Source organism: Balaenoptera musculus, chromosome 15 (genome assembly GCF_009873245.2).
Source record: "Balaenoptera musculus isolate JJ_BM4_2016_0621 chromosome 15, mBalMus1.pri.v3, whole genome shotgun sequence".
NCBI classification, from domain to species: Eukaryota; Metazoa; Chordata; class Mammalia; order Artiodactyla; family Balaenopteridae; genus Balaenoptera; species Balaenoptera musculus.
In genome coordinates this window covers 44,386,639-44,406,537 of record NC_045799.1, presented here as the reverse complement: position 1 = coordinate 44,406,537, position 19,899 = coordinate 44,386,639, and the positions used below count along the sequence as shown (strand labels likewise).

Below are 19,899 nucleotides of genomic sequence, written 5' to 3'. Positions count from 1 at the left end.
CACTGTGAATCTGAAAAGAGAATACTCAGCATGGTGTTGGGGGGTGGGGAGTGGGCGTGGAGCAGATGAGGGGGTGGCGGGGAGACCTCTTCTTCATGACGTATGTGCATCTTTGGATGGAGGCCAGGAAAATGAAGGGGATTAATGATTCCCGAGCTGCCCTAGAGGGAGGTAGAGAGAAGACTGGGCACAGAAGGTGTGTCCAGGTCCAGGCTCGGTAAATAAACCTCCTGTGAATACCTGTGGCCAAGACTGTGAGGATCATGGTTTCATTGCCCTTGAGTAAATGTCTAAGTGCAGAATTGGTAGGTCGTATGTGTATGTTTAACTTTTTAAGAAACTAGCCAGCTGTTTCTGATGAAGGTGCACCTCTGACATTCCCACCACTGTGCACAAGAGGTCCAGAGGAGAAGTCACCTCTGACGGCAGGATACAGCCACGCCTCCTCCTCCACGATGCACGAACGTACCATTGTGACCAAGACAGAACCGGGAAGGCCCCTGCGGGGTCAATGAGGGCACAGACACAAGATGCGCCCTCAGATCATGGTGGGTCTCAGGTGCACAAGCTCTCTGGGGATGGCAGAGAGCTTTTGAGAAGTACTAGTGTGTGTGTGTGTGCACATGCGTGTGTGGTTGGGGGAATACACAAGCGTAGGGATACAGGGATGCTCATTTGGACATAAGCTATTATTAGAAATACCCATCATTGCTCAGTGCTCCACCTTCCTGTCTCAAATAGGTTGACACCCAGCCTGTCTCCTCACTGGCTGCTGGTTGACACTTTTGCGTTTAGTCGGAGGCAGTGAGACCTAGTGATATGGTAAGGCTGCCGGATTTCACAGCCCTACTTCACCACTTGTCAGCTGTGACCATGGACAAGTTTAGCAACTACTCTGTGCCTCCGGTTCCTTACCTATAAAGTGGGGAGAGTGATACTGGTTGTTTCCCAATAAATAAATACCACTTTCTATCTTGTAGTAGTAAAAGTTTGGTGAATTTTCCTGCCACATTGCTTTAATAACGTGTCCTGTGAACTATCTATCCAGGTGGCCTTACGTTGACAACATCTGAAACCTGGTTGTGTGTAAAGCTCTGTGTGAGGCTCACCCTTCCCTCAGGTGCCTCCCAGCCTCGCAAGAAGACAGACACGGGAACACTGAGCAGTCATGCCAAGAACAAAGGGACGGGGCCATCAGAGAAATCTGGAAAGAGAACTCTCTCTTCAAGGACTCAGCTGCCTCCTGAAGAAATCTGCTGTGACTTGTGGAGGAAGGAAGGGCTGTCTCAGCCAGGTGTAGAGGACAGGTGAGGACAGGTGAAGATGCGGCCGGGGGCCCAGCCACAGCCCTGAGACTGTCACTGTGGTCAGGTCAAATTCCATCCTCCCATGTCTGCGCCTCTGTACCTGAAGTCTTCTCCCATCCCAAGAGTGGAGGCCCCTCTGGAAGTGCCGGGAATTACCCATCACCCTGCAGCAGCCCCATCCATTATTGGCGGCAGTTGGTGTATCAATACCCCGGTTCCCTTGGCCCTCGGGTAGGATACATTCCCAGAGTTTCCACGGTTGTATCACCTCCCCGTGACTCTACCGCTAACGCTGTCCTTCCCAATAAACTACTTGCACTGGAATCCCTGCCTCCAGGTCTGCTTCTGGAACAAAGGGAGCCTGGAGACCAGATGGATATGAGAGCAACTGTCCAAGAGCAGTAGGGACGTCCTGAGTGTGCGCAGTGCCCTCTGCCGGAGACGGGGCCAGGTGAGCAGACAGCGGCGGGGCAGCTAGTGGACTCTGGTCGGAGAGGAGGCCACGGACAACATCAGGGTTTAAAATAGGGCCCCCTGGGTGTAGCGTTGGCTTCCCCTGCCTGCTGTCCTGCTCCAGGGCCCCCAGGGCAGCCATGCATCCGACAAACAGTTATTGAGCACCACTGTGTGCCAGGCCCGGGACGTATCAGGGACCAAACAACAACAAAAATCTGCCCTGGAGGAGCTTACATATATATAAATATAGACAATAAATAACAAATCATAATTACTGGAGGAGACGATACACCATGTTAGAAGGTGACCAGTGCTTTGGGAAGGGCCAGGGTCACTGGGAGGGCTGGAGAGAAAGTGCGATTTCACAGCCACCTCGAGTTGGAAGAAAAACAAGGAGCGGAGGAAAGTCAAGAGACACAGGGAGGAGGACCATCCAAAACCACTTCCAGAATAAGAGAGTCAAGAGGATGGCCAGGACGGAATACTCCCAATAATGAGAGAAGAAAACTGCCCCCGACTGGATAAAGGAGAGGTCCTCCTGGTGGACCCCCAGACCAGTAATAGCAGCTTCCCCTGGAAACCTGCTAGAAATGCAGATTCTCGGGCTCCAGCCCAGACCTACTCACTCAGACCCTCTGGGCTGAGGCCCTGCGGGGGCTCCAGGCTCCTACGAGGGAGAAAGAGGGCCCAGAGCAGGCAGGATGGGAACACATAGAGAGACAAACATAAAGAAAGCTGAAAACAAAGAAATTTTAACTGAAAAAGTTTGTATTCATAAAATGCCACAAATTAACTAGGTATATCAGTCTCAAGGGTTAGACAAAATAGAATTTGACGTGAAAATGTCCAAAAAGTTATATTTCATATTGGTGAAGAAAGCAATATGCCAGACGCACTTCAATCACCCAACGGCACAGCTTTAAGGAGAAGCCAAAGCTGACAGAAATACAAGGAGTGACAAAGCTGACCCCGTGGGAGACGATGACTTGGACAAAGATGATGGACAAACTGGTGTGACGGGTGTGCAGGACTGCACCCTACACACACTGTGACCTTGACCTTGACCCTGAGAGTGAGGGCTGGGACACACAGGGGCACTACTCTCGGGTGCGGAGATGACGGGTTTGACGAGGAAGTGAAACACTTAGGTTTGGGACATAATCTTTTAGGGGAAGGAAGGCCCTGGAGAAAGAAGGTAAAAGGCACAATTATTTTCCTCCACCTCACAAGTCTCATTATTTTCATGGGATATTTGAACTCAGAAGGAGCTCAACAGAGCAGACATCGTGGACCCAGCTTAAGACTCTATGATATCAATGATGTGGACAAGTGTGAAACGTGAAGGGACGAGATAAGCAGTGCTTTTCAGGGAAAGGTGACAAGAGCACAACGCGAAGGGTTTTGGTCCTCCACCCGGATCAGCGGAAGGCAGCTTGGCTGTCCCACCCTGTGACCCAGGAGGTTAGCGATGGCACAGAGGGAAAACGGCCCTGCACTGTCTCAAACTGAAAGCCAAGATGTGCAGTTGGGGCCCGATGACCTTCACCTTGACCTTCATCTGAGCATCCCCTGCCCCCTTTCCCTCCCTCCCTCTCCTTCCTTTCTTCCCTCTCTGTTTATCCTCCATCCTTCCCCTCCTTCCCTCCATGCAGTTGAATTCTACGGACCAATTTCTACCACAAGGGAGGACTAACATCCAAGTCAATGGTGACAGACCTCAAATAGAAAACCCAACAAGCAGAGCCCGAGCAGCCGCACACGGGGAGCTCTGGCTGTGGGCTCCTGGAGGCTTGGGAGGGTTTGCTCAGCCCTGTGAAGAGCGGGCCCTCGGGTCAAGTTCCCTGGAGCGGCTGCTGGCCTCGGGGCTTCTCCCCGGCCTCCTTTTTCACTTTTCACCGCTTACCTGGCCTTCACTTCCTGCAAAAAGAATGAGCCAGGGTGTGAAGGGGATGAGACACTGTTCTCTTTTTAAGCAACTGTGATGTCACAATGTAATTCAAGGAGAGACTGAGCTGAGGCTTTTTGGTTTGGGGTTTACTGTCTCTGTCTCCTCTTACTGAATGGACTTAGGAGTCAGCTGAAAACGGGGCCTACTCATTCAGTCCATGTTAAAGCCATGGAAGGTACGTGATGTGTACGTTGGTCTTTCATTTGAATCTACGTGTTGTCTGTCACAGGTATACTTGCGTTGTGCAGTAGGTATAATTCTGTATAAATCGATTTTTTTGTGAATGAATCATATTTGAAAGATTTACTAGCATTTACGTCGTTTTAAGTCACTAAGAGGACTCGCCGCTAACATGTGACATTTTTGTTCATGGGCTTTTCCCAGAAATCAGGAAACCCTGGCCTCAGGTTTTTCAGTATGAAACAGAGGATGTTAGGATTGTGTGTGTTTGTGTGTCTCTGTGTCTGTGGGGGCCGTCGCGTTTCTGTGTTTGTGGTGTGTGTCTCTGTGTGAGTGTGTATGATGTGGTGGGGTCAGCCATGGTCCTTCATATTAAGATATAATTTCCAAATGGATTTTGTTACTGACTAGACAGCTCAAGGATCAGCTTTATTGGACCCCAGTCATGACTGTTTATCACACGTGTCCGGGCCATTAGCATCACTGGAGAGCCCTTGATCCTCCGTAAGCCCTGTTCCTACCAAGTAAACAACCTGAAAAGCAGATGGCCTGGGAATCAACCACCATCTGCTGCCCTCGCCTCCAGTCACGGTGAGGTTTATGCAGCCAAGCAATGAGCAAGCCAGTTGGTCTGTCCAATCAGTTAAATAAACTGAAAAAGGTCTGCTGACCAAGTGGTGATAAATGCTCCTATGATCATTACAGAACGGTGTTTACACATCCCACCAATTGGACACGTTTAATCCTGCACCAGGTGTCACCCGTGCAACTAAAAAGATGCAGGGAATCGGACGGTGAAGGTGGAGGCATGGAGCACAGGCTCAGGATCAGAGGGCAGAGTCCAGAAGCACAGATGTGGGCCTGGGTGCCCCCAGGGTCTCCCCCAACCTAGGTGCCCTGGGGCCAGTGTCACCTCCAGTGGGTGAGGAGGCACGCCATCAAGGTATCTTTGAAAAGGGACACAGATACATTTGAATGTAGTTTCTGCTGTGTATTTTGAGCTCTTATGAAACATATTAAAACATGTTGACAGCAATGTATATCAGAGTTTATTAGGCTAGGTGCATAACAAAGCACAAAGGATGACAACCACTTCTGAGGCTGACCGGAGGTGCCACTCAGCTTCTCAGAGGCCTGAGGGCAGCGCAGCGTGCAGCCCACCCTCCCCCAGCCTGGGGTGAAATAACCCCACATAGAAAGCCCATGATTCCAGCATCAGGGGAACAAACTTCAAATACACACATCCAAAAAGACTTACATTCTCATTTAGCGCTCACGGAGGGACTGCTGACATTTACATCTAATATCTAATATCATTGCATCTAATATCGCCGAGCCAGGCCTCGCCTATGATCTATTTCAAGCTTAAGCCAAATATGCAAAAAGAGCTTCAGGCCAGGGGAACAGTGGGCAAAATCTACTGAAAGGAAACACTTGCCCCCTTGCAGATAAGAGGAACAATGCGAGAAAGGAACTCCAAAATTTCTTCCTAGAACGGATGGGCATTATCTCCATGAACAGACCAAAACACACTGCATTTTTTTAAAAAAGCACCTCGGTGAGTATTAGTCCCTGGAATCTGGAATGGGATAAGGTACTTGATTATCGAACACGTGGAGAATTTTATCATCCTCTTTTTTTTGGTTGACAAACTCCACAAACCCCACAGATTTAAGCAGTGGGTTTTGCGGCCAGAGAGAGGCAGATGTTTTCGGGGATTTTATATCTCAGATTCCCATGCTAAACCTATTGTTTCAGGGATGGAAATATGTAGGGGACATTACACCATTTTGCAGCTGCTAGAAAGCAATGCTTTCCTGTTTTCCTGGTTTAGACAATGGAGAAGCTAAGAAGAAAAATAATAGGAAAAGGCTTTCCTAGATTTGCTTTAAAAAAAAACTGCGTCATTTTGAATTTAGTGCTTTTTTGGGGGGGTCAAATCTCATCTCTGTTCTCTTAGTTTTCACAGAAGTATATATGGGAGAGAGATTTGGAATAAAAGTAGCTAATGATCAAATCCACATCCTTCAGAGGTTGTTCAGGGGTAAAATCCAGGCCCCTCACAATGTGCTCAAATGAGGGCTCATGACCAGGACATGAAAGACGCAGCTACACATGTGTGTACAAGAGAGAGATTCATTCCCAATTCAGCTCCTCCTGCACGCTGTACACAAGCACACACACATACACGTTTAATTTTTTATTCCACTTTCTTGCCTGATCATGGGGAAGATGTGAGGACGAGCCTTTAGGAGAGGCTGCTTGTCTATCGTTGACAGGCACTTAGGCCTGAGATGGCCTTGCCAGGCCTAGTGGTGACCACAGCCTGCATCCCTCCCGGCCTCAGGCCAGAACTGGCAAATTCACCCACTTAATGCCGCTGGGAACATGGCTCAGGCACCAAAAGGGACACCAGCACAGCTGCTTCTGCCTCAAGGCCACACTGTGGAGCAGCCGTGGTTCATCGCATAAAGGACACTCACCAGGTCCTCCACGCCCAAGGTGATTTTGAAGAATCGCCCCGCCCTTGGCTGTCTACACTCGGCTTCCCCAGAGGACTGTCCTCCTGCATCAGCCCCTCCAAATGGCCAACAAGAGAAAAGAGCAGTGATCGCAGGGATCGTCCCTGAAATTCAGGAACGGGTGTGTTTAAGGAGACGTCCTCCCTTTAAATTATCTCCTCAGGAGGTGGTGAGTTTGTCCCGAATATAAAATTACTGAACCATGAGAAATTCTTTGGAGGAAAGTCCAAATTGTCTTTGAACCTGTTGCCAAGGGGAGCCTCTCCTTGACCCCAACGCTCAGCTTGCTCTGCCTCTCAGCAGGTCAGGGAATCAGGGACAGAACAGTGCCTGGTCTCACCCTGTCCAGCCCAGGGTCACGGCTGGAGGAATCTCTGTGTGGCAGAGCCCACCTCTCCCCATGTCCATCTGTCCGTTTCCCTGGATGTCACGGCCGAGCCACCTGGGCCTCTGGATAAATGGATACTTTGTCAATTGGCCCCGAGCTCCCAAAACAAGGATTCAAATACCCTGGCACAAAATGACAGCGGTGTTCAATGGGAGAAGAAAGCCTCGGTTTGAGGCTTTTCATCAGAGTCACTGCCCGAGGTGGTCCGGTTTGGGGATTGCGGCCACTGCTGGGCTGTGGCTGTGAGGGCAGGTAGGCCCCACTCGCCTGCAGAGGGGCTGACTCTGACGGAGGGGATTTGGAGAAACTGTGATTTATCCACCCATTTCTCCCCCACCCGCCCCCGGGGGGATGTCGCAGTGGGTGGGAGGCGGGACAGGCCTGCATATTCACCTCCCCACCCCAACCAGAGAAAAATTCAAACACGGAGACCGAATGGGGCTGGGCTGTAGAAGAAACCAAATGAACACTGAAACCAAGGGCACGTCGGTGACCTCAGCCAATTCAAAGCCAGGGGACCACGGGGGTCAGGGGCAGCCTGGGTTAGCAATGTCCCCCTCGCCCCAGTGACAAGGGTGAGGGCCATAAAGCCCTAGAGGAAAGCACCTCCTGTACGTGCAGATACCAGCCACGAAGTGCACACACTGCCACGAGCAGCCCGACGGTCAGCGCCGCACGGCACACCACCCCGGGGGCCGAGGGACACAGCCTTCACCCCCTGGAGTGCTAAACTCCAGTGTTCCGAGTGGGAACTGCAGAATATTAGGTGGCTTTAAAAAGCAGACACTTCGAACCCCCTCCTGGGTCCTATCAGGCCTCCATCCTTCCTTCCTTCCCCCAACCCCCTCCAGTTTTCCATTTTCTTTTCTTCAAAAACGGAGCTATAGCACCTACATTTCAAAACTGGCAAAGGGGCATCTCCTTGGCTCTGAAGGCCGTGCACGCAGAGTGCCGACCTCTGGGGCGGAGTGTGGATCCTGGCAAGTTCCCTCTCTCTGTCCTGCGCCAGAGCGGCAGAGCCCCCGTGCCCTCTGGGTGCCCGGGCCTCCCGCGCTGCTCAGGCAGCTTCTAAGGACTCCGACCTGCAGTGAACCCGGGCTGCTTTCCAGGCACCCAGGCAGAACTGGCAGGGACAGAGAGCCACCGACAACAACAGTCTTAGTTGTGGGAAATCTTCGCAAGTGAGCACTTAAACACGAGGCTATAAATTAAAACGGCCGTGAGCAGTGTCTGCGGTTGCACAGGATCGTAGTTATTCTCTTGCTCTTGCTCCCTCCCCTCTCGCCCCCTTTTTTAAGGAAAAGAGCCAGGGGATTCCTGTGCCGTAGGCAGCTCTGGGCCAGCCCCCGCGGGACTAGTCCTGACTTGGTGGTGCTACGGCCACAAGCCAGGATCAGCTCTCAGGAGGCATCAGCCACCATGAACTGTGCTAAAGGCTTATGACAACACGTTTAAACCTCAACCCAGCAGCTCGCTCGCATCCTCCAGAAAGCATGAGGGCATCCAAGCCCAGGCAGCTGCAGAGGAGGCAGGACAGCAGCGGGGGCATGGGGCCGCCTGGCCCAGAGACCAGTGGTCCTTGACCTTTGTCTTCACGAGTGTCTGTCTCATCAATCAAGCCTGTGGTAACATCAGTACATTTATTTAGACGAATTGATTCAAGTAGTTTTGAAACAAACTCCGCCCTCTCACTCTAGCTTCCAGAAACACTTTTAACTCACTTCGTACAATTTTCCCCACATTGTTCAGATTTCATCTGCAAATAAACTGAAGACTACTAGAACCTGAAGAACTAGGAAATGCGATTTCTAAACGTCCTGCCTCCGTGCCACCGAAGCAGATGGAAACTCTCCAGCCTCAACATGTTCCCTCGGACAGAAACAGAGCTTCTTGTGTAATCAAAAAGTTGATCGACTCAGCCTCTGTCACACCAGGAAGCACAAATCATTTCAGTCCTAATTTTCCCTGGTTCACAACTTCTTCTTCGATGGTTACGCAGAGAAGCAGTTCAAAGGGAGCCCATTAGCACCTAACTTGTCACGCCCAATCCAGAATCAGGGTGAAATGAACTCAGTCACATTTGAATTTGAACAGGGAGAGGGAGGGAGAATTGTTAACATGCATCAAATTCCTGAAAGGACACCCGACCCACCACTCACACAGCACACGCGTGTGATACCTGCACAGTTCAAGTTGCCAGGCGTTTAAAGAGAAGGCTGACAACTATTTGCCAAGATTGCAGTCCAGTCTTCCAGGAGGATGGGGGTCCTGCTTCCAACAGGCACCTGCCTCTGAGGACGGTGGTCACTGTCAGTGTCTCGGGGCCTCCTCAGCTTCAACAGTCTGTCCCCGGCGTCGGACTGTGGGGAACAAACAGGGACACATTGGAAGCTGCTGCCCCAGCTGTGCCGTCTGGACCCCGGGCGTGGGGACCGAGGCACGGGCAGGGCGGCACCCCCTGTGAGCACACGCAGGCCTCGGGTGACCCCAGCCTGGGCCATGCCTGCCCCTCGCCCTCTGCCTGTTGCACGCCATGGCCACTGCCTCCGCCCCAGCCGGTGCCTGCGGCATCCCCCCTCCCGCCGCCTTGGCAACCCAGCCTCCTTCACCTGTAGGGGTTCTCCGTTGCCCTGCTCTCGGCTCGCTCAGGGACCCAGGCGTAGCTGTCTGCCGCGCTCTGCGGCTTCTTCTCCTTCTCCTCCCTCTTGGCTCTGCGCTTGCGATAGACCAGGAGCCCCAGAGCCAGAGCCAGCAGGAGCAGGATGGCCACCACAGTGCCCAGGATGTAGAACAGGAGCAGCTTCTGCCCGTCCGTGCCATCGTCGCTTTGCTGGGCGGTGAAATCCTCACCTGCGGAAGCCTCACGGCCAGTGGTGGCCGTGGGGTGATGGGTGCTGGCCTCCATCCAGACACCAGGGGACCCACTGGGGGCCAGCATGTCGGGTGGGGCAAGGGAGATGGGGACGCTGTCTGGGAGGGAGGGTCTCCTGGCGGCGGGCGCCACCGTGGAGGTGCCCTCGGGGCTGTCCCTGGTGGGACTGGACTTTGCGGAAAAAGACACGAGCCTCCCCTCTCCATCTCCTGTCTCCTCCCCTTGGGGAGGCCCAGCTGGTGGTCCTAGGGATGTGAGGCCCCCGGTGCAGGAGACCCCATCGGGGGACAGCTCCCAGCCTGGCAGACAGCCACAGCGGAAGGACCCCTCCGTGTTGAAGCACAGGCTGTCACAGAGGCCGCCCTGCGGGCCTGCACACTCGTCCACGTCCACGCACCGGGTGCCGTCCTCCCCGGCCAGGACGTAGCCCCCCTCGCAGGAGCAGTAGAAAGAGCCATCGGTGTTGGTGCAGCCCTGGGCACAGGGCGAGTGGCTGGGGGCACACTCGTCCACATCCACGCAGGCCCCCTCTCCGGGGCCACCAGGCTCGTAACCCACCCAGCACTCGCAGCGGAAGCCCCCGAGGGTGTTGACACACTCCTGGGCACAGGGAGCTCGCTGGCACTCGTCCATGTCCACGCAGTCCTGCTGAGTCGAGTCTAGCCGGTAGCCTGGGGGGCAGCGGCACGTGAAGTCCTTCCCGAGGGGCCCAGGGACGCACGTGGACCCCCCTCCACACGGGCTGGAGCTGCAAGGGTTCCGAGGGGCGCAGGTGACCAGGTCGTCCAGCAGCCGGAACCCCGGCCGGCAGCCGCAGCGGAAGGAACCTTCCCCACCCTCGAAGCAGTCCTGCTGGCAGCCTCCGTTGTTGAAGTCGCAGCTGAACTTGGGGCTGACACAGAGGGGCCCCGAGCTGTCCCAGTCAAACACATCGGGGGCCTTCTCCTTGCACAGGAAGTAATGCTGCCAGCTCTCGTCCGCGTCCCCACAGGCCACGTTGGCCATGGAAGCGAAGGGCACGGCCTGCAGGGAGGAGCTGGTGGCCTGGAACGGGGTGGTGTAATTCACCTGGCCCGGGCCCCCCAGGGTCAGCGGCCGGCACATGCCTTTGAAGCTGAACTTGCACACAAAGCCCTCGATGTTGCTCCCAGAAAACCTGGAGCTCCCACACGGACCCTCGGTCCACTTGGAGAGGCGGCTGGCCAGGGCCGGCACGGACAGGTCCAGCATCAGGGACACGCAGCGCTTGGAGGTGCAAGAGTTCTTGGCCTCCTTGTGCCAGTTGGTGTACGACGTGTCCTCCCCGCCGCCCACCCAGCTGAAGCCCTTCAGGGGCAGGTTGCTGTCTAGGCACTTGCCCTTGTCTCGTTGGAGCCCAATCCAGAACCTGCCCATGCGCTCTGCCAGGGGCGCCCCCGGTGGCAGGAGCTGGGCCAGGGCGCCCTGGACGTGCAGGGCCTCCTCCTCGCTCTTCACCGTGGCCAGGTTGCCCCCTTTCTTGCTGCAGTGGAGCTGGGCGTCTTCCGCACTCAGCTTGACCCTGTGGGCCGTGTAGCAGGCAGCTCCCGCGCAGACCACGGCCTCCTGGTCAGTGGCAGCCCCCGCCCAGGGCTCGACCAGCAGCAGCAGTAAGAGCAGGCCGGTGGAGCCGGCCATCATGGCCTCCGTGTTCCCCTGGGCGGGAGGCTGGCAGCCCGGCGGTGACAGCGGCAGTCCCGGCTGAGCTCCAAGGGGAGCCGAGGGCTCAGACGTGGACACTCCGTCGCAGGGAAGGACACAAAGGCTGAGGGCTTTCCGCGGCCCCCTGACCCAAGGCGCATCCTGTCGCTGCACTTCTTATTCCTCACCGGATACGGGGGCTTCCTGTGCTGAATAGCTTCTGACTCCTGTTGCCTTCATCACGGGTTTTGTTGTTCATAAAAGGAACCAGGCAACGTCGCTGGGTCCCGAATAAGGAAGCACAGTGGCATGGGTGCGGGGGGAGACGTTCTTTTGCAGCTTGGAGACACCGGCTGCTTTCTTTGGGGACCCGTCCTCCTTCCCATCCGCGTGAGGGCACGCCGTGGAGTGAGTAGATTTGGGGGGCCAGGAACTTGAGAAACTCACTTGGTATCCCATAATAAAATTCCACTTTGGTTTACAAACAACCAGAAGAAGAAAAAACTAATCCGCAGACTTGAGACATGAGGCCACGGATGGTTATAATTTTCAGCCTTTTTTAGAAGCAAACTGGACTTTCCTTTTCCCTCTCTCATGTTCCCTTTGGCTTTGAGAGTCTTTTTTCTCTTATTCCCCCCATCGTGAACTTTAAATAGATAGGCAATTTTAAAATAGGAACTGGGCCGTGGGAATATCTGAGTTTCTAACACAATGCCAAGCTCCTCGAGAACATTCAACCAAATTGGGTGAAATTTGGCAGTTTTCAGGGTTTCATAGTGCAAATATTGTGTTGTGATGTAGCAGCGTCACAAAAAGCACCAGAAAGGAAAAATGAAAATGTCTCTGGCCTCACAGCCTTGGGCTTGCATGCCTGTTTTGCCTCAGCTCGGGGGTTACGGGAAGGGCAGGAGATCTGGGCCCAAAGTCAGTCCAGGCCGTGGCTGACCTCCTTCCGCACGGCGACTCATCAAAGGCCCTTGAATCTAAAAGTTCTTTTCCTGTGATGACAGACGTGTTTTGCTCATCGGGGCTATCACTGGTTGGGGTCCCTGAGAAGTAGACCCCAGACAACGATTTGGGACAAACAGTTTATTTGAGAGGGGAAGTGATACAGGGACGAGGAAGGGGCCAGCACAGGGTGACACTGAACGAGCAGGTGACCGGGGGCTCCTGGGGCTCCTGGGATCCCCAGGAGACTGTGTGGACCATGCGTCAGTCTCCCCAGGGAGGGGAGGGGGCTGGACACTCCCCCTTCTGCTCCACTCCCCACTGGAGCCGCAACTCCTGGCGCTCTGGGTGGATGGTAAGGACCCAGTACCCAGAGGGAACGCTTGGTGGAGAGTGGCAGGACCTGCCGAGGGGCTGAGCTGGGGCACCTAGGAGACTGTCTCTCCTCAGAGATTCGAGAAGGGCGTCCTGGGAGTTGGGAACTCACTGGCTTTCAGCCTCCACAAGGGATAAAGCACCCATCTCAGATTCCAGTCAGAGACCCCTCAGGGGGTGCTCCCTATGTCCTTTTTATCTTAATCAGATGTTTGCGAGAGTCCAGAGATGCTATCATAGAACCCATAGAATTCTCCCTGTGCTCTTTAGTGCCTATGGAGATCCAACCATCCCCACACCCATCTACCCATCTATCCATCCACTCATTCATCCATCCATCCATCCAACCACCAACCCACCCATGTATCCATCAGTCCAACCATTCATCCATCCATCCATCCATCCATCCACCCATCCTTCTATCTATCTATCCATTCATCCATCCATCCTTCTATCTATCTACCCATCCATCTAGCCATCCATCCATCTACCCAACCAATGTTAATGAAGGCCTTATTATGTGCTGGGCTCAGCACTGGGATTCTAGGAGAAAACTCCTGCCTTCATGACCCTTGACATCTCTTAGAGTGGACAGATTTGAACATGTTGAACAGTTGTAGCTGTGACAGGTGCCTCAGGGTGTCAGGAGAGGTCCTGACGGGGTTGGGGGGTGGGCAGTTGGGACAGGATCCTCTGGGGAAGAAAGGCAGTGGAGCTGGAATTTAAAGGAGGAATAGGTAAGAGAGGAAATGACGTCCACATGGGGGAATAGCATGTACCAAGGCCCTGTGGCGGGAGGGACATGACCTTATTAAAGGAGTGAAGGAAGGACGGTCCTACCAGAGCCTGAGGAGTGAGAAGGAGGACCCGGGGAGGGGGAGCCCTGCAAGCCCAAACAATGACCACTGGCGGCTTTGTTCTGAAATCCGGAAGGAAGCACTGAAGGGCTGAGACCTGCATGTAGAAGCTTCCCTCCCTCTGTGCTGCGGGGAGCGGGCGGAGGGACCCAAGCAGCGTGGGAGGACCACTCGGCTGGCGACCACGGTTTCAGGCATAGATGAAGCTGTGTCTTTCCCTTTTCTGTGGAAGTAAAGCGACTATAAAAAAATTTTAAGAATAAAAAATTTAAAAACTAAAGAACGAATAAAGAATGAAAGCAACGCGCTTGTGCCGTGGCGTGAGCTGCTTCACTGACCCTCCTGGGTACACTATCCCACCTGTGCAAAACCACACGAGGACACACATCCCTGGGGCTGGCTTGTGAGTTTCCAGCTCTTTGAAGGGATAGAACACATTTACCCTAGGTTCAAATCCCTCTCTGCCACTCACGGGCTGTGTGACCTTAGACAAGCTGCAGGACCTCTCTGTTCATGCACAACAGTCCATGGCGGTTGCTCGTGTCTTGTGGGGCTCTGTGAGGGTTCAGTGGTCTCACACCTGTGCCCGGGGGGTGAGGGGAGCCACTGTCCCACCGGAACGCTGACCAGCCAAGACCACGTGAACTCTGCCTCTGGCAACTGGCGTCAAAGCCTCAGCTTGGCCATTTGCTGGCTTTGGGATGGGACCCAAGCACTACACCTCCAGAGGGCTTGGTTTCCTGGTCTGTCAGAGGGGCAAACGGGAATCCTGATGCCATCACCCCTGGTGTGGATTCCTTTAAAGTAACCGAGAGACAGAGGCACTGGCCGTGGGGCTGGAGCACAGCAGACTCCTTGCTGCTACTCTGCCTGCGGCAAAGCCCAGCGAGGCAGACCCCACACTCCCCCCGGTCCCCACGGAGCAAAACTGAGAAGGAGGAAACCTCTGTTGCATTGGCTGCAGACAGGCAGCTTTTCTTTTTCGGACTCTCCACCCCGCACCCCAGCCCCGCCCCTTTAGAGCCTTTGTTTGGCTCCTTGGCTGATAAACATGCTTGTAGAGCATTATTGATTTTTCCACATTTCGTAAATAGTGTCCTCATGTAATTTACCATGCACAATATTTACAGAAAACTTGACTGGGTCAAGCATTGTTTTTAAGGCTAACTTGTGCTCACCTCCTGGATCTGGCTCTGACCAGCAAAGCCGCTTGTCAGCACTTGGAAAGAGATAAATCACCATAAAGAACAGCGCTTTCGGCAGATTCTGTCTCCAGGACGGCTCGGGTGTGAAACACGGGGTTGTAAATCCTGCTCGTGCGGCTGGTCTGGCAATTTTCAGGATCCGTTTGGCATTTACAAGGTTCTCAGTGGTTCCAATAAGTGGGCATACAATTTAGCCCTAATCAGACAATATAATTTTATAGAAATAAAAATGATCTATACGCCTCACATCCAAGATTCGATTCTCGGTGAAAGAAAAGCAATTACACAACAGTTGTTAGAAAAGAGGTCATGCAGGTTGAATACATGGAATTCATTTCCTTCGGGAAGCTGACAGGGAAATCTTGGAGATTCCTGAGGTGTGTCGACCGGATCTGGAGGGGCGGATGTCTCAAGGATGCATCGGAACCAACCAGGTAAATCCAGGTCTATGGCCAGGGTCTCTCAGGTGGGCACTGGGCCACCACTGACAGCTGGGGAGCCTGGGATACTGAGGAGCCCTGTGCTCTGCCCCAGGAGCACGAGCGGAAGCTGGGCCTGTCTGCCAGGCCAGGACTGCTGCCTCAGCCTTGCGTGGTATCCCCAAACAGGAGCAAACGAGAGTAGTAATTCCCACCTTCTGCAGTTGTGATCAGTAGTCAAAGTGTGACACAAACCCAGGGACGTCGGGCAAGTATCTTTCCTCTCTGGGCCTCAGTTTCCCAGAATACAAATGGTGCCACCCCTCACCCCCAGAGGCGTGGGATTAAATGATGACCCAGCACAGTGCTGGGTGCAGTTAGTGTGTCATTATTACTCACGTGAATACTGTCTCACATTTACTACGAAACAGTTCTTATGGTTATAGCGACCATTTTTGCCCCAGCTGATTCTCAAGGGAGCCTCCAGAGGGTGGAAATATCCAGGGGCCATCAGGAGGCCCACGCACCGCTGGCTTTTGGAGCAGAGACAGCCTGTCTCCCCTGGAGGTGAGCTGGGAGCTCGACTGCGGGCAGCGGAGCACTGAGACCCTTCGGTCAAGTACTGGGGTGTCCAATCTGTGGGAGTGTCGGTTATGGAGTTCCCTGGGAGCGCCCTAGAATCTGGTCTCTCGAGGGTATTCCACAGAAACTTGGCGTCATCGTGAGATGTGAGGTTAGAGGTTCCAGATAAAGTCACCCTGTGAATTCTCCTCTTATGCCTGGCCCAGGTTCCGTGACTGCAGGTGGGTGACTCGACGCTCCTGGGCCCTTAATTTTCCATCTATGAATGGCCACTGTGACCCCTGACCCTTTCTGCACAACAGGGGGAGGTGAGGGCAGGGAAGGCTGGACCCGGTGGACCCCCAGCCCGTATCCATCGTCTGGTGAGGGCATTCTCTGGGCAAACAGAAGAAAGATGCCCCTGCCTTGACCTCCCATGAAGAACAGACTGACTGAATTTAGTTCAATGCAGTCATTTTGAAAATGAACCAGTTTGCTTCTTTAATAACCCTTTTCTTGAAATAACCCTTTGCAAGCTGCTTTGTTTCTGTCCGTCTCCACACCTGCACCTCCCGAGAAGAGGGACAAGCGTAAGGAGAGGAAAGGGGAGCTGGACGGGGCAGGGACTATAGCACAGGCAGTTGGGGGCGGGGCTGCGCACTTGGGCTTGCTGGAGGTGAGGATGGCACTTCGAATCTGCCCTGGGCGCAATGGAGAAGCATCCTTATTATTTAGGCCTTCCAGCAGGGGCTGGATTTTCACGACTGACACCCCAAAACCAGCACCGAATCCTGTTAAAACTAATGAGAGTCAAGGTACAGACAGCCCAGAGTGTGCAGAGGCCCCACTCAATTTCCGGTGGATTCAGCTGCCATGGCTCCCCTTAGCCTGGATTCCCCTTCCCCGAGCTTGGGCTCATTTGTCTAATTTTATTTCGCTGGTGGCTGTGTCATCATCACCTTTCATTTCCCATAAAGGTTCTGAATTACGTCTAATTTCCATCTGCAACGATGAATCACGGTGTCCACGCCCTACCTGTCTCCAGCCTGGCCAGGGGGACATTCCTTTGCAGGAAACATCCTTGGCAATTTCCTCTGAGTGTCCTGGTTTCTCTCGTCCCCCTTCTCCAGTGCTTTTTGGAAGGTAAGTGTTGGAAAGTGGCCTGGTCCCCAGATCAGGAGGATGGCAACGGTGCTCTCGGGCCTCTACTGCAATGCGTGGTGTCTCCCAAGGGGGGAGGTGCCACTCACAGTCGGTGCAAAGAGGTCACAGCCAAGCCTTGTCTCAACTTCCAGACGTTGGCCTCTTTATCCGAAGGAGAAGAACCATGGGCCCCAGGTTGGGTCCGGCTCTTAGACATTTTTTATTAGACCCATAGTGTTAGTAAAAATGTGAATTAATTACGACTATTTTAGAAGTGTAAGATTTTACATAAAGATCTGGATTTCTGGCTTCTTTTGAAAAATAAAGTCCCTGACGATGCTGGCCCCCCTCTGACGTGGAAACCAGTGGTCCAGTCAGTGCCCTCTGGGTGCTGCAGGCCGGGTCCTGTAGCCCTGGGGGCCTTAGCATCACTAAATATCAACCCAGCGGCCCACCCGCCCTCATCTAAGCCACAGTAGTTGTTCAGCTGAAAGTTACTTGGGGTCTATCGGGATTCTGTGTACATTTCTCTCCGTAGGAAGTGGGCTGGGAGATGCACTCTCTCATTCTTCCTAAGAGAAACTCACCTGTGTATCTGTTGGCAATAAACTTCAGGAGATGCCAGAGCCTCCTCTATCCAGGGGTAAACCTGGACAGGTCTGAGCCAGTGATGGCATGTCCACCCCCTGGCCAGCACCTGGACCAGGGCAGACATGTGGCACAGGCTGTCCGTGTGGGGTGAGGGAGAGTGCTGGATGCTTCGGGAAATTTCTCCTTGCCCTCAAACAAAGACATGAGAAATGGTCACCCCATCCTCGGAATGGTCTTAGGAGTGCTGGTTTGCAAAGCTGACTGAGTCAGGATGAACTGGCACACTCAGAAGGGCAGAGCATGAAGAGGGAAGGAGGCTGACCCTGAAGTCACCCTGCCTGAGACTTCTTATATGAAATTATTAGCATTTTTTATTAAAGGATAGATGATTTACGATATTGTATCAGTTTCGGGTGTACAACATAGTGATTCAATATTTTTATAGATTATACTTCATTTAAAGTTACTATAAAATGTTGGCTATATTATACAGCACAGGGACTTGTTAGCATTTTTAATTGTTTGAGCAACTTATACATTGGCTGTTACTTGCAGCCAAAGGCATTCTTTCCAGACTTTGGGCTCTAAAGATTTTACTCTGTACGACAAGAGCTGACCCAGTGACCTTGGAAGACCTCCCAGATTTGCAGGCCTTTTATCTGTTTGCAGAATCAAATTTCCACACAACAGCTCTAGGGGCCAAACTCTGTTCCCCCCACCCATATTGGAAGAGAGAAAAGGCTTCTGGTTGGGCTCTTTCTGGGGGAAGTGTCGGCCTCCGTGCCTGGTGCCGACAGGGAGAGAGGCAGTGGGGAGGCGTTCCCCCTGCAGATGCTACAGACAGGGGCTGAGACAGTGACAATGAAACTCTGGGGAAGACTGGCCTTTGCTCGTCCAAACCCCAGCAGCCTGCCTGCACCTCAGGCCCCATGAAGGCGGACGCAGTAGGTGCCCAGAGGGGGCAGAGGGCAGACACACCCGAGCTGGCTCGTCCCACATGCCTGCCCATTGCCCTCCTCTCCCCGTGGGAACCTCATGGGCGGCAGAAAGGAGGGGGAGACTCCAGACGCTTTCTAGACCCACAGGGGGAGTAGCTGCATCCTCGCCTGCTCAGGATCACACGTGATGACCTCACAGCACCCAGAGCAGAGGTGGTTCCACCAGTTTCCCATAAAAGGGCGAAGCCAGGAGGCACGGGGGCTGCCCGCGTTTCACCTGAGTGATTCAGCGAGTGTGCTTTCTTTTATCCCTGGTGTTTTAAAGGCAGAGTGATTTTGTTGTGTTAACAATTCATCTCTGAGTGCCCCCCCCGCCAAAATTATAATTTCAAATGGTGACCAATTTTCAGGAGTGAGGTTGTCACGTTGCAAAAGCAGCTGGTTCCACAGAATTCAATGAAACAAATATATTTTAATTCGACGCAAAACTTCTAGTTATAGGTGTTGAGGGTGCAGAAACACAGGAGTTTCCTTTACTAGGAAACTGCATAACTCAAGGTGTCAATACAGCATCATAAAGGATGTGGGGACCTGCCATGATGGAGCTTTACTGTTGGGTTCTCCCCCACGATCCTCAAAGATGCAGCGGGTAGCAGACTTTTCACCCAACTCAGCAGGCGCTCAGGCCTGGGAGTCTGAGTCAGCCAGGCCGCAGGTGCCCAGGTCCCTCCATGCCCCCGAAGATGCTGCAGAGCAACCCCCCGCCCCCGCCCCAGACGATCCCGCCGCCCTTCCTGCCATGGACATGCTTCTCACGGCCGTGGGCTGTCACCTCTGTTTCCCCACTTCTCTCTCTTCTCTCCTTTCTGCCTCTTTGACATCCTGACGTTACTTTCACGAAGGTGCCCTCTGACCTCGGTGGGCAACTACGCAGCCCGTGTCCATCCTCAGTTCCTGGACCCCCAGGAGCTCCTTCCAGAATCCTCTCGGGAAGGACAGCGGGTAGACCGCAGGCCCCGGGGTTCTTCCCAGCCCTCTGATGGCCATCGTCCTCGGCCAGCCCCTGGGCCCCACTGACCCGAGGATGCCCATTCCACATCAGACCTGTTCTCTCGGCTCCAAACCCGATTTCCAGCTGCCTATTTTCACCTTGACTCTCAGAGTCACTAAGTCCAAAATCACACTTATTTCTGCCCCAGCCCACCATGCACACGGATGCTATCTCCAGACCTCTGGCAGATAGCTTACCATGAAGCCCTACCTGCCTTTTCCACCTGCCCGGCGCCCCACACCCTCCCCCGGCAACCTCTGCACCAGCTTCCTCGTTAGACACCTGCTTCAGCTCCAGACTCTTCTGCTCAGGCTGGGGGTGAGACCGTCTGAAATAGAAACCTTGACATTTCTTTCCCCACAAACACACACACCCCACAATGAGACACAGCTGCGGCTTCCCACTGCCCTCGGGAGAAAAGTCAAACCCTAATGGGGCCTCGTTTACTCTGGTACTTTCCTCTTTCTATCCTCATCTCC

The 19,899-nt window shown here is 53.5% G+C and overlaps 1 protein-coding gene across 1 annotated transcript; it reads right to left on the bottom strand.

Annotated features, from left to right (window-relative positions):
* Positions 1-8,427: 8,427 nt before the first annotated feature.
* Positions 8,428-11,568, bottom strand: CD93 (CD93 molecule). Its single transcript, XM_036826933.1, has 2 exons — positions 9,411-11,568; positions 8,428-9,161 (listed from the first exon to the last, which is right to left on the bottom strand). The coding sequence occupies exons 1-2, from the start codon at positions 11,330-11,332 to the stop codon at positions 9,137-9,139; spliced, it is 1,947 nt and encodes a 648-aa protein (XP_036682828.1). The 5' UTR covers positions 11,333-11,568; the 3' UTR covers positions 8,428-9,136.
* Between the last annotated feature and the right edge of the window lie 8,331 nt (positions 11,569-19,899).

Bases quoted from the DNA above. Each gene is read 5' to 3' on its own strand.
- CD93 (XM_036826933.1), bottom strand. From the start codon at position 11,332: ATGATGGCCGGCTCCACCGGCCTGCTCTTACTGCTGCTGCTGGTCGAG. The intron at 9,162-9,410 runs GTGAAGGAGGCT...TGTTCCCCACAG, and splicing joins GCAACGGAGAACCCCTACAG to TCCGACGCCGGGGACAGACT.